General features: G+C 37.9%; 1 protein-coding gene across 5 annotated transcripts in view; it reads right to left on the reverse strand.

Annotated features, from left to right (window-relative positions):
- The window catches only part of OCA2 (OCA2 melanosomal transmembrane protein), a 293,422-nt gene that overhangs the window by 187,555 nt on the left and 91,511 nt on the right, over nucleotides 1-14,356 (reverse strand). For all 5 annotated transcript variants that reach the window (XM_061431337.1, XM_061431332.1, XM_061431331.1 and 2 more), the window contains one exon: nucleotides 13,376-13,514. In XM_061431337.1, the coding sequence (XP_061287321.1) occupies nucleotides 13,376-13,514 (139 nt within the window). The remainder of the gene's footprint in view (nucleotides 1-13,375; nucleotides 13,515-14,356) is intronic.

A 14,356-nucleotide genomic window follows, 5' to 3' on the forward strand; every position in this document is an offset into this window, starting at 1 on the left:
CATACATGACTACTAGAAAAATCATAGCTTTGACTAGATGGATCTTTGTCAGCAAAGTAATGTCTCTACTTTTTAAAAAACTGTCTAGGTTTGTCATAGCTTTTCTTCCAAGGAGCAAGTGTCTTTTAAGCTTGTGGCTGCAGTCACTGCCCTCTGTGATTTTGGAGCCCAAGAAAATAAAGTCTGTCACTGTTTCTATTGTTTCCCTATCTATTTGCCATGAAATGATGGGACTGGATGCCATGATCTTAGTTTTTTTAATGTTGAATTATGTCTAGAGTCTTACATTAAAACTAATGTAGGGGAACAAAATGGCGGAGGAGTAGGTGAATGTGTAGTATATCTCTTTCCATGGATACATCAGGAATACCCCTTCAGACACAGAAGTGCATGCAGAACACCAGCTGAGACCAGACAGGAGTACCTGACCAGTGGAAAAGAATATATAGAACCATGCAAAACTCAGTATGATGAAGGAACTAGGGGGAAAAACAGGAGTGTTCAGTAGAACTGGACCTGCCCTCAGAAGGTGGGGGAACTGAAGCAGGGGTTCAGTCTCCACATCAGGGCAATTATCTGAGTCAGAGGAGAAATATTTAAGGCTGACAGGGAAACAGCTGATCTGTGGCAGCCTAAATGGAATGAGAATCAGACGGTCCCTGCCTCAGCCCTACATACCCTGGACAGGGACCCAGGACCCTGGAAGGCACAGTGGCTGGGACTGGAGTTTAGGGGTTGTGGAACAATCCTAGGGCGAGGGCTGCTGTTGACTATGGAGAGACAGATCAAGGGGATGTGAGGGAGAAGACTGTGGTGGGAAATGCCTGTGGAGGAAAGCCAGGCAGCCATGGAAGCAAGGCAATACTGCTCAGTCGTGTAGGGGGTGGAGCCATCACCATAGCCTCTGTCTCCCCACACGCCAGCATCACTAGCTGAACAACAGAGAGAATGGCTCATCAAATGCCTGATGCACTGAACTACAGATTAGGACCCCACCCAGGGTGCCCCTTTAAGTGCATGACACACTGATCTACAGAGCAGGACCCCACCCAGGGGGCCTCTCTATGTGCCTGATGCACCAAACAACAGAGAAGGACCCGAGGCAAGGGAGCGCTTTAAGTGTCTGAACATGCGGAGCTATGGAGAAAGATTGGCCAAAGAGGTGATCTGATCACCAGCTAAAAGAGGGTCAAAAAAAGACTCTGACAGGGCCATAACTTCTGCATCAGAGGCAGTCCATGTCCCTGCACACTTGGCACTGCCGGGGTCCCCACAAGCCAAGAAGCTGCAACACCTTCACATTCAACACTCACTGGGGCAGAGCTGTCACAGCAAAAAAAAAAAAAAAGTCTTGCATCTATGCGCACAGGGTCACTTCAGTCATGTCCAGACTCTGTGACCCTGTAGACTGTGACCTGCCAGGTTTCCCTGTCAGAGAAGGGGTTCTTCAGGCAAGAATACTGAAGCTATTGGCCAAGACTAGTGGCCATACCCTTCTAGAGAACTATATTTCCTGCCACCCTAGCTGGCAACTCCTCTGAGTACCGTGCTGTCAGAACTCCTGCAATCCAAGCAGCTGCACCAGCTCCACACCTGAACCTCACAGGGGCAAACCCAAGGCCTCCAGGGCAGCCTTGGGAGCAAACCCCAGTGGAGGACCCACATGTAGAGGTAGAAATAAAACCACAATCAAAATCCAGGGGCAAGCTGGCTAAGGAAGAAGACCCAAAACTTTCCCACCAGCTATACAAGCAGCAAACTAAATACACACAATTAACTAGGAAGACTCTGTGTGTGTAGAATATATAAAAGGTCACTGAGAGCTCCCACAAAAGAAAATGCACTAATTCTGATAGCTGTGGACATTGGAGGAGAGAACACACAGGAGTAGGACCAGATTAGAATCTAAGCTGCCCCCAGAGCTGGTACAGAGATCAGAACAGTATTGAAGGGTATCCTGGGGAGGGGAGGTGGACTGTGATTCCCAGCAAGGGAAAGGACTCTGACAGCAGTGACTCAAGAAAAACATTTATTATCCTTCTGTTTTGACTTGTTTTTATGTTTTGACTGTACCCAGCAAAGATCTCATTCAAAATTGATGGTATTTCAGACAAGCAAAAGTTTTCAGACAGGCAAAATTTAAGAGAATTCACTACCACCAAACCAGCTTTACAACAAATGTTAAAGGGACTTAATAGTCAAGAAATACAAGAGAAGAAAAAGATCTACAAAATCAACCCCAAACAATTAAGAAAATGGCAATAGGAACATATATATAAATAATTACTTTAAATGTAAATGTATTAAATGCTCCAATAAAAAGACACAGACTGGATGAATGGATACAAAAACAAGATCCATATATATGCTGTCTACAAGAAACCCACTTCAGACCTAAAGACACATGTAGACTGAACGTGAGAGGCTGGAAAAATATATTCCATGCAAATGGGAAGCAAAAGAAAGCTGGAGTAGTAATCCTCATATCAGACAAAATAGACGTTAAAATAAAGAATATTACAAGAGATAAGAAAGGACACTACATGATTGTAAAGTTAAAAAATAAAATATATGGCAAAACCAATACAATATTGTAAAGTTAAAAAATAAAATAAATAAATAAAAATAATAATAAAATAAAATAATTTTTAAAAAAGAAATAATGAGAAAAAAAAATGAAAGGACACTACATAATGATCAAGGGATCAATCCAAGAGGAAGACATAACAGTTGTAAATATATATGCACCCAACATAGGAAAACCCAATACATAAGACAAACACTAACAGACTAAATGGAGACAGTAACACAATAATAGTAGGAGACTTTAACACCCCACTCACACCAATGGACAGATCATCAAAACAGAAAATTAATAAGGAAACACAAATCTTAAATGATACATTAGATGAGCTAGATCTCATTGATATCTTCAGGACATTCCATCCAAATGCAGAAGAATACACCTTCTTAAGTGTGCAGGGAACATTCTCCAGGATAGACCACATCTTGGGTCATAAATCTAACCTAATAAATTTAAGACAATTGAGATCATATCAAGCATCTTGTCCAACCACAACACTATGAGGCTAGATACCAATTACAAGAAAAAACTGTAAGAAACACAAACACATGGAGATTAAAAAAACCTGTTTCTAAATAAACAACAGGTTACTGAAGAAATCAAAAGGGAAGTAAAAAATTTTCTAGAAATGAATGACAATGAAAAAACAACAACTCAAAACCTATGGGATGCAGCAAAAGCAGTTCTAAGAGGAAAGTTTATAGCAACACAATCCTACCTCAAGAAACAAGAAAAACATCGAATAGACAACCTAACTTACACATAAAACAACTGGAAAAAGAAGAACAAAAAAAAAATTAGTAGGAGGAAAGAAATCATAAGAATCCAGGCAGAAATAAATGAAAAAGAAAAGAAAGAAACAATAGAAAAGATTAATAAAACTAAAAGCTGATTCTTTGAGAAGATAAACAAATTGACAAAACTTTAGCCAGATTCATCAAGAAAAAAAGATAGAAGAATCAAATCAACAAAATTAGAAATGAAAAAGAAGAGATTACAATAGACAATGCAGAAATACAAAGGATTGTAAGAGACTATTATGAAAAACTATACGGCAATAAATTGGATAACCTGGAAAAAAATGGACAGATTCTTAGAAAATTTCAATCTTCCAAGACTGAACCAGGAAGAAATAGAAATTATGAACAACCCAATTACAAGCTCTGACATTGAAGCTGTGATCAAAAAACAAAAGCCCAGGACCAGATGGCTTCACAGGAGAATTCTATCAAACTTTTAGAGAAGAGTTAATGCCTATCCTAAAACTTTTTCAAAAAACTTCAGAGGAAAGAACACTTCCAAACTCATTCTATGAGGCCACCATCACCCTGATACCAACACCAGACAAAGACAACACAAAAAAAGAAAACTACAGGCCAATATTACTGATGAACATAGATACAAAAATCCTCACATACAGGGTTATCATTACCATCTTTCTAAACTCCATATATATGTGTTAGTATACTGTATTGGTGTTTTTCTGTTGGGCTTACTTCACTCTGTATAATAGGCTCCAGTTTCATCCACCTCATTAGAACTGATTCAAATGTATTCTTTTTAATGGCTGAGTAATACGCCATTGTGTATATGTACCACAGCTTTCTTATCCATTCATCTGCTGATGGACATCTAGGTTGTTTCCATGTCCTGGCTATTATAAACAGTGCTGCGATGAACATTGGGGTGCACGTATCTCTTTCAATTCTGGTTTCCTTGGTGTGTATGCCCAGCAGTGCAACCCAGAGGGATGGTACGGGGAGGAAGGTGGGAAGGAGGTTTAGGATGGGGAACGCATGTACACCCGTGGCAGATTCATGTTGATGTATGGCAAAACCAATACAATATTGTAAGGTAATTAGCCTCCAATTAAAATAAATAAATTTAAATTTAAAAACAGAAAAAAAATCCTCAATAAAATTTTAGCAGACAGAATTCAGCAATACATCAAAAAGTTCATACACCATAATCAAGTTCGGTTTATTCCAAGAATGCAAGGATTCTTCAATATACACAGATCAATCAGTGTGGTACACCATATTAACAAATTGAAAGATAAAAACCATATGATAATCTCAATTGATGCAGAAAAAGCCTTTGACAAATTTCAGCACCCATTTATGATTAAAACTCTTCAAAATATAGGCATAGAAGGAAACTACCTCAACACAGTAAAGACCATATATGATACGCCTACAGCAAATATTATTCTCAATGGTGAAAAACTGAAAGCATTCCCCCTAAGATCAGGAATAAGACAAGGATGTCCACTTTCACCACTATTATACAACATAGTTCTGGAAGTTCTAGCTAGAGCAATAAAAGAAGAAAAAAAAATAAAAGGAATCCAGATCAGAAAAGAAAAAGTAAAGGTCTCACTGTTTGCAGATGACATGATACTGTACATAGAAAACCTGAAAGATAGTATCAGAAAATTACTAGAGCTAATCAGTGAATTTAGCAAAGTTGCAGGATACAAAATTAATACACAGAAATCACTTGCATTTCTATATACTAACAATGAAAAATCAGAAAGAGAAATTAAGGAATCAATCCCATTCACCATCACAACAAAAAGAATTAAATATCTAGGGATAAACTTACCTAAGGAGACAAAATAACTCTACACATAAAATTATAAGACACTGATGAAAGAAATCAAATATGACATATACAGATGGAGAGATATTCCATGTTCCTGGGTAGGAAAAATAGGAAGAATTAATATTGTAAAAATGAAAAAAAAAATATTGTAAAAATGACTATACTACCAAAAGCCATCTACACATTCAATGCAATCCCTATCAATTACCAATGGCATTTTTCACAGAACTAGAACAAAAAATTTCACAATTCATATGGAAACACAAAAGACCCCAAATAGCCAAAGCAGTCTTGAGAAAGAAGAATGGAGCTGGAGGAATTAACCTTCCTGGCTTCAGATTATACTACAAAGCTGCAGTCAACAGAAATATAGACCAATGGAACAAGAGAGAAAGCCCAGAAATAAAACCATGCACCTTATGGGTACCTTATTTTTGACAAAAGAGGCAAGAACATACAATGGGGCAAAGACAGCCTCTTCAATAAATGATGCTGGAAAAACTGGACAGTATCACTGACTCGACGGACATGAGTCTGGGTGAACTCCGGGAGTTGGTGATGGACAGGGAGGCCTGGTGTGCTGCGATTCATGGCGTCGCAGAGAGTCGGACATGACTGAGCGACTGAACTGAACTGAACATGTAAAAGAATGAAATGAGAACACTTCCTAACACCATACACAAAGATTAACTCAAAATGGACCTAAATGTAAGACCAGAAACTATAAAACTCTTAGAGGAAAACAGAGACAAAACACTTGATGACATAAATCAAAGCAAGATCCTCTATGACCCACCTCCTAGAGTTACAGAAATAAAAACAAAAATAAACAAGTGTGACCTGATTAAACTTTAAAACTTTTGCACAGCAAAGGAAACTATAAGCAAGGTGAAAAGACAACCCTCATAATGGGAGAAAACAATAGCAAATTAAACAACTGCCAGGGAGAAGGCAATGGCACCTTACTCCAGTACTGTTGCCCGGAAAATCCCATGGACAGAGGAGCCTGGTAGGCTGCAGTCGATGGGGTCGCTAAGAGTCAGACACTGAGTGACTTCACTTTCACTTTCCACTTTCATGCATTGGAGAAGGAAATGGCAACCTACTCCAGTACTGTTGCCCGGAAAATCCCATGGATGGAGAAGCCTGGTAGGCTGCAGTCCATGGGGTCGCACAGAGTCGGACACAACTGAAGCGACTTGGCAGCAAACAACTGACAAAGGATTAACTTCCAAAATATACAAACAGTTCATACAACTCAATATCAGAAAAACAAACAACTGAATCAAAAAGTTAGAAAAATACCTAAACAGACATTCCTCCAAGGAAGACATACAGACGGCTAACAAACACATTGAAAAGATGCTCAACATCTCTCATTATTAGAGAAATGCAAATCAAAACTACAATGAGATACCACTTCATGCCAGTCGGAACGGTCATCATCAAAAAGTCTACAAATAATAAAAGCTGGAGAGGGTGTGGAGAAAAGAGAATGCTCTTACACTGTTGGTGGGAATGTAAATTGATACAGCCACTGTGGAGGACGGTATGGAGATTCCTTAAAAAACTAAGAATAAAACCAGCAATCCCACTCCTAAGCATATACCCTGAGGAAACCAAAATTGAAAAAAGACACATGTAACACATTGTTCATTACAGCACTATTTACAACAGCTAGAACAACCTAGATGTCCACCGACAGAATGGATAAAGAAGTTGTGGTACATATACACAACGGAATATTACTCTGCCATAAAAGGAATGCATTTGAGTCCATTCTAATGGGGTGGATGAACCTAGAACCTATTACAGAGAGTTGAAGTCAGAAAGAGAAAGATAAATATCATATTGTAACACATATATACAGAATCTAGAAAAATGGTACTGAAGAATTTATTTGCAGGGCAGCAATAGAATAGACTCACAGACATGGGGAGAGGGGAGGGGAGATGTATGGAAAGAGTAATATGGAAACTTACATTACCATACATAAAATAGATAGGCAACGGAAATTTGCTGTATGGCTCAGGAAACCCAATCAGGGGCTCTGTATCAACCTAGAGGGGTGGGATGGGGAGGGAGATGGGAGGGAGTTTCAAAAGGGAGAGGATATATAAATACCTATGACTGATTCATGTTGTGCTTTGACAAAAAAACAAAAACAAAAACAAAATTTTGTAAAGCAATTATCCTTGAATAAATAAGTAAATAAATACTAATGTGATGCCAGCCAGAGGCAGCTAAACTGTTGCAGCATTCATTAATATATTGCCATAAAAAGAAGAGACAAATAACAGAAACAGAAAGCCAAGTTCTAAACTTAGTCTAATAAATTACAGTAACCATGCTCTCACTTGAACTACTTCTATATCTATTCTACTGTAAATTATCTTTTCTACTAAGAATTTTAAAGTTTTGGCCTTTATATTCATGTCTATAATCCACATTTCAGCTAATCTTTTGATAAAGTAGAAGATGTGGACTGAAATTCATTTCTCCTGCATATGCATGTTCATTCATTCCAGGACTCTTTGTGAAAAAATTATCCTTTCTCCACTTAATTGGCTTTGCACCTTTGTCAAAAATCACTTTGTCAAAAGTCATGTATGTGAGGATTTATATCTGAAATTTGTATCTGGTATTTATATCCTTTGTTCTATTTATCTTCCACTTATCTTGATGCTAACCACACTGTTTTTGTTATTTGTGGCTTTATAATAAGTTGTGAAATTAGGTAGTACTAGCCCTCCCAATTTGTTCTGCACTTTAAGACTTGTTTTTGACCATTCTGGATACTTTGAATTTCCATATAAATTTTAAAATCAGTTTGTCAATTTCTACAAAAAGAAAAATTTGCTGTTTTTTTATAGAAATTGCATGACTCTATAGATCAATCTAGGGAGAACTCATACTTTAATGATGTTGAGTTTTCTGATCCATGACCAAAATATATCGCCCCATTTATTTTTATCTTCTTTAATTATTCTCTGCAATATTTTGTTGTTTTCTTGCATATGTTTGGTCAGATTTAACCTATTTTATATATTGATGCTATTGTAAATGGCATTTTTATTTCAGCTTCCAATTGTTTGTTGTTAGAATATAGAAAACCATTAATTTTTCTATATTGATCCTGTATTGTACATTTGTTAATTTTAGTTATGATTTTCAGAAGTTTTTGTTTTGTTTTTTTCTTTTGTAGATTCCTTCAGATTTTACACATGAACAATCATGTAATGTGCAAACAGACTTAATTCTTCCTTGCCAGTGTGGATGCCTTGTATTTCTTTTCTTGACTTATTGTGCCAACAAGAGCCTCGAGTAAAATGCATTTAAGTGGTAAGAACAGACATCTTTGTCTTGTTTCTGATCTGAGGAAAATATTCAGTTTTCCTCTTTTAACTATGATGCTGGCCATAATATTTTCATAGATGCTCTTTATCAGGCTGATGAAGCTCACTTTTTCCCTACTTTATTGAGTGATGTGATCAGTAATGGATGTTGACTTTTCCTAATATTTTTCTATATCTATTGAGATAATCATATGGATTTTCTCACTTAGTTTGCTAGTAAACTGCATTGGTTGATATTTTCAAATATAGCATCAATCTTCCATTTCTAGGATAAATTCCACTTGATTATTATGTATTATTCATTTTATAAGTTGTTAAATTGGATTAGCTAATTTTTAAATATATTATTTGTGCTCATAAAAAGTATTTGTCAACAGTTTCCTTATCCTGGTTTTATCTGCTTTAGGCATCAGGCCTTTATAGAGTAAGTTGAGAAGTAGTCTCTTCTCTTCAATTTGCTATAAAATTTTGTGTAGAATTGGTATTGTAGTATTATTGCTTCCTTAAACATTTGGTAGAATTCACGAAAGCTATCTTAGCCTGAGTTTTTTGTTTGCTTTGCTTTGTTCTTTCTGGGAAGGTTTTTCATTACAAATTCAATTTCTTTAATAGATATAGGGCTACTCAGGTTATCTAGTTCCTCTTGAGTGAGGTTTGATAGAGTACGTCTTTCAAGGGAATTGTCCATTTAATCTAAATTGTGAAAGTTATTGACATAGAGTTGTTCACAATACTCCCTAACAATATCTTTAATGTCTGTGTGCTCTGTAGTGATGTAATTCTCTTATTCCTGATACTGGTAATTTATGTCTTCTCTCTTATTTTCTTCATCAGTTTGGCCAGAAGTTTGTCAGAATCATTTATCCTATCAAAGAACTAGCTTTTTCTTTCATTGATTTTCTCTGTTGTTTTTCCTGTCCTCCATGCTGTGTTTCTTCAGCTTACTTTCAGTTTAATTTGCTCTTTCTTATCTAGTTTCTTCAGACTGAAGCTGAGGTCACTAATTTGAGACATTTCTTCTTTTTTAATTGGTATTTAATGGTATATAATCCCTTCTAAATACTGTTTTAGAGCAGGGACCAGAAAACTACACTTGCAGGCTAGAATATAGACATGCACATTCATTTGTGTGTTGTCTGGGGCTGTCTTCCTGCAACAGTGGCAGAGTTGAGAGATTGCAACAGGAACCATAAGGCCCATATGCCTGTAATAGTAATTATATGGCCTTTTAAGAAGTTTGCTGACTCCTGCTTGAAAGGAACCCTAAAAATTTTGTTTCCATAATTCAATTCAAAATATTTTGCAATTTCACTTTCTTCCTTGATTCTTGGAATATTTTACATAGGTTTTTCAATTTTATGCTGTTAAAAATAGCTATTTTATATAGATATTTTAAATATCTACTTTTAAAATAACTATTTCTTATAATTTCCAAAATGAAATATCCAAGTCAAAGTATAGGTCTTGAAAAAGTAAATAACCCATTATGCCTTTTTTAAATCAAAGTATCATCAGTTTATAATATTATTTAAGTTTCATGTGTATAACAATTATGACATGGTTTAGTGTAGTTTCTTCATGTTTCTTGTGCTCTGAATTCATTGGACTTCCTGAATCTCTGAGATTATATCTTTCATAAAATTTGAAATTTTAGACCATGTTTTCTTAAAATGTCTTTCTCTGTTCCCCTCTCCTTCAGAGATAAGAATTATAAATATATTAGGCCACTTGGAGTTTCCCTTCAGCTCGTGAATGTCTTTCATTACTTTTCACTCTGTTTTATTTTGGACCTATGTCCTTAACATTGGAAAAGACTCTGATGCTGGGAGGGATTGGGGGCAGGAGGAAAAGGGGACAACAGAGGATGAGATGGCTGGATGGCATCACCAACTCAATCCACGTGAGTTTGAGTGAACTCCAGGAGTTGGTGACGGACAGGGACGCCTGGCATGCTTCAGTTCATGGAGTTGCAAAGAGTTGGACACGACTGAGTGACTGAACTGAACTGAACTGATGTCCTTAATTTCACTAATCTTTTCTTATGAAATTCTTAATTTGCTGTTTTAATCCTAACAGGAGATTTTTATCTCATACATTACAGTTTTCATTTTTAGAAGTTTGATTTGGGCCTTTAAAAAAATATCTTTCGTGTTTCTTTTTAACTTAATGAACATCTGGAATACAGTAAAAATTTTAAAAAAAAAAAAAAAACAGTTTTAGTGCACTTGTCTGTTAATTATAACACCTGTGTCTATTCTGGGTTGATTCCAAATGGTTCATACTCTCCTCATGATAGATCAAATTTTCTTGCTTTTTGGCATGCCTGGTAATCTTTGATTGGATATCAGACATTGTGATTTTTACCTTGTGTGTTGTTGGGTATTTTTGCACAGAAGGGGACGACAGAGGATGAGATGGCTGGATGGCATCACTGACTCGATGGACATGAGTCTCAGTGAACTCTGGGAGTTGGTGATGGACAAGGAGGCCTGGCGTGCTGCGATTCATGGGGTCGCAAGGAGTCGGACACAACTGAGCGACTGATCTGATCTGATCTGATCTGATAAATATTCTTGATGTTTGTTTTTGGATGTAGTTAAACTATTTAAAAACAATTTGATTATTTGAGGTCTTTAAAATTTATTAGGTGGAATCAGGGCCAATACCTCATGAATTAAGAGGTTTACAGTCTTCCTGGCAGAAACAGACATTATTCTTGGCCCTCAGTATATCAAGCACTCTTCCCTCTAATCCTTTGGGTTTTTCTTCCCCTGGACACAGGTAGTTTCCCTCTGCAAGTACTCAGAGGTTCTCTCTGTGTCCAACTCTCCCCTCTCTGGTTCTCTGTCTTGTTCCCTCCAGAGTAAGTTCTACCTCCTTGACTCTAGAAATATGGTGGGCTCCACATGGGTTCTCTCTCCCTGAACTGCATCCTGGAAAATCTCTCAAGGCAGTGAGCTGGGGCAACCATAGGTTCATTTCATTTGTTTCCCATTTCTCAGGGATCACTGCCCTTTTTTACCTGATGTCTAGTACCTTGATTATCACTCTCTGGTTTTGGTTTGTTTCTGGTTTTGTTTTTTGGATTTTGGTTTATTTTCTTTCTGGATGTCTCAAGCAAGAGGGTAAATACAGTCCCTGTTACTCCATCTTGGTCAGAGCAGCTTTTATTATATCCACATACAAACATTCATGCAGACTACATGCACCAAAATAAGCGCCCTTATAGCTCAGTTGGTAAAGAATATGCCTACAGTGTAGGAGACCTGGGTTCAATCTCTGGGTCTTGAAGATCCTCTGGAGAAAGAAACAGCAACCCACTCTGGTATTCTTGCCTAGAGAATTGCAGGGACAGAGGATCCTGCCTGGCTACAGTCCATAGGGTTGCAAGAGTCAGACACAACTTAGTGACTAAACCACCACCAAGCAACTAAGCAAAATATTGAGAAGATTTATTTCTGGATGATGGGATTATGACAATTTTTTATTTCTGATATGTGTGTGTGTGTGATTTACATTCTCTAAAATAAATGTATTACTATAAAATTAAAATAATAAAACATTATTTTCCTGTGAAAATAGGTCTCTCTCATGTGTATGCAACCTATCCTGGGTGACAGATTACAAAGCAAATTACAGGGTTCACACACTTTCTGGTGTGCTCATGTGACATGGTCAGGAGGGGCCTGCTGCTCAGCTCATGCAGCAAGACTGGTGAAGTGTCACAGTTGGCTTTCAGAGCAATCAGGGAGTATTAAATTTAGCCAAAGTATCTAAGTTGTACCCTGAATCTCTAGAACACAGTAGGCCCACAAAATGCCCTTCAACACCTTGGAGCCATGAACTCTCAAAGGCTTAAATATTTTTATGAAAGACAGCAAATATACACAAACATACTAACACACTTCAGAGACACACAGGCATAAATGTATCACCTATAATAAGTGATACCAATTTGAAAGCATTTTTATTGATACTTCAGAGAAGAGATATTGAGAAAATTCTAATGATCAAAGAATGACAAATAAAAATTAATTGTATACTTTAACCTTAACTCTGCTGCTGCTGCTGCTAAGTCGCTCCAGTCGTGTCCGACTCTGTGCCACCCTATAGACGGCAGCCCACCAGGCTCCACCGTCCCTGGGATTCTCCAGGCAAGAACACTGGAGTGGGTTGCCATTTCCTTCTCCAATGCATGAAAGTGAAAAGTGAAAGTGAAGTCGCTCAGTCGTGTCCGACTCCCAGTGACCCCATGGACTGCAGCCCACCAGGCTCCTCTGTCCATGGGATTTTCCAGGCAAGAGTACTGGAGTGGGGTGCCATTGCCTTCTCAGAACCTTAACTCTAAGATATGTAAAATACTATTTGCACTCTCTTTAATACTTTGTTTTTATTTTTGTTTACAAGAAATTATATATTAATAAGAGCTTACCAAAAATCCAGAAAGACTTTCATTTTCTCACCCTTATTTTAAAAAACTTAAGTTCTTCATCAATGAAGAACTTATTCATCCACCTCAGTTGAAAAATGAGAGGGAGCAGACCATTTTGTTATTAATATTGTTGGAAGAAACCTCAATTCCCATTAATATATTATAGCAGACTATGACTAAATAGAAAATGTAAGCATTTTCTTAAAATTTTATCAGAATGAGAATGAAGTCAATTCAGACCACTACATTAGAGGATCAGTCACCTAACCTCCCACTTTCAAGATGACCAAGAACACTCCATAAGAGGAAGTGATATCCACGTTGGTAAAATGTTACTAAATGTGCAAGTAAGCTGGGTTCTATATTTATTGGAAACAATCTGATTATAGTGATACATACCATCTTCCTCAACTCCTGGTTGGAAACAATAAGGACATTTGGTGGGTCCCCAATGGCAGTGGCAGCTCCCCCAATGTTTGTGAAGATCACTTCTGCAATCAGGACTTGTCTTGGATCAAGGTTGAGCACCTCACACAATCTGTCATAAATGAAGGAAAATGAAAACAGTCCCACTATCCATATTGTGAAAGGCATATGTGTGACCTAAATATTTTCAAAGCACTTGCAGGTATAAGAAGCATGCACACACACACACACACACACACACACACACATCTATGAGAAAGGCAATGCTGAGGGGTAAACAATGACAACAGTGCTATAGAGCTACAGGATAAAGTTGACTCTCAGCACTTCTCTGAAAGTTAACACAATCCATCTGAACCATCCATGTGAAAATACATTCCTGCCTCACCCCCACAGGTCTGGAGGAAGCACTTGGTGTACAGGCTCCCTTGCAAGGCAGGAAGTGGCCCAGATGAACGCATCTTTGCCACCAGACCCCTCTGAGTCAAGGTGGGGCTGGAGCAAAAAGCACTGTTGCCCAGTAGCTCACACCACACCTGCCAACCTAGCTCCTTACCCACCTTACCTTATCAAATGCTGAGGCACTGTGCTTAATTCTAACAAGGAGTACACATTCTATAGCAGTGGCTTTCCATCTTAGCTAAACATTAGATTTGTCTGGGGATCTTGACAGTCTTGCTACCCAGCTCATGATAGAACAACCCCTGGAGATGGGCCTAAGCAGCAGCATTTATAGCTCCCCAAGTGGTCCACTGAGCACACAGTTGAGAAAGGCTGCTCTAAAGAAAGTTCAGGGAAAACCTCATGGCGTCTCCTCCACCCACCCATTACATTGCCCACTTTCTTACAGAAGCCAGGCCTGAGTCTGGATGTTGGCAGCAAGGGGAGCCCCTGCTGCACTCAAGGACCTTTTTTGGTGGGGGTGCCCTGTGGCATGAGGGATCTTGGTTCCTT

Source organism: Bos javanicus, chromosome 2 (genome assembly GCF_032452875.1).
Source record: "Bos javanicus breed banteng chromosome 2, ARS-OSU_banteng_1.0, whole genome shotgun sequence".
Lineage (NCBI taxonomy): Eukaryota > Metazoa > Chordata > Mammalia > Artiodactyla > Bovidae > Bos > Bos javanicus.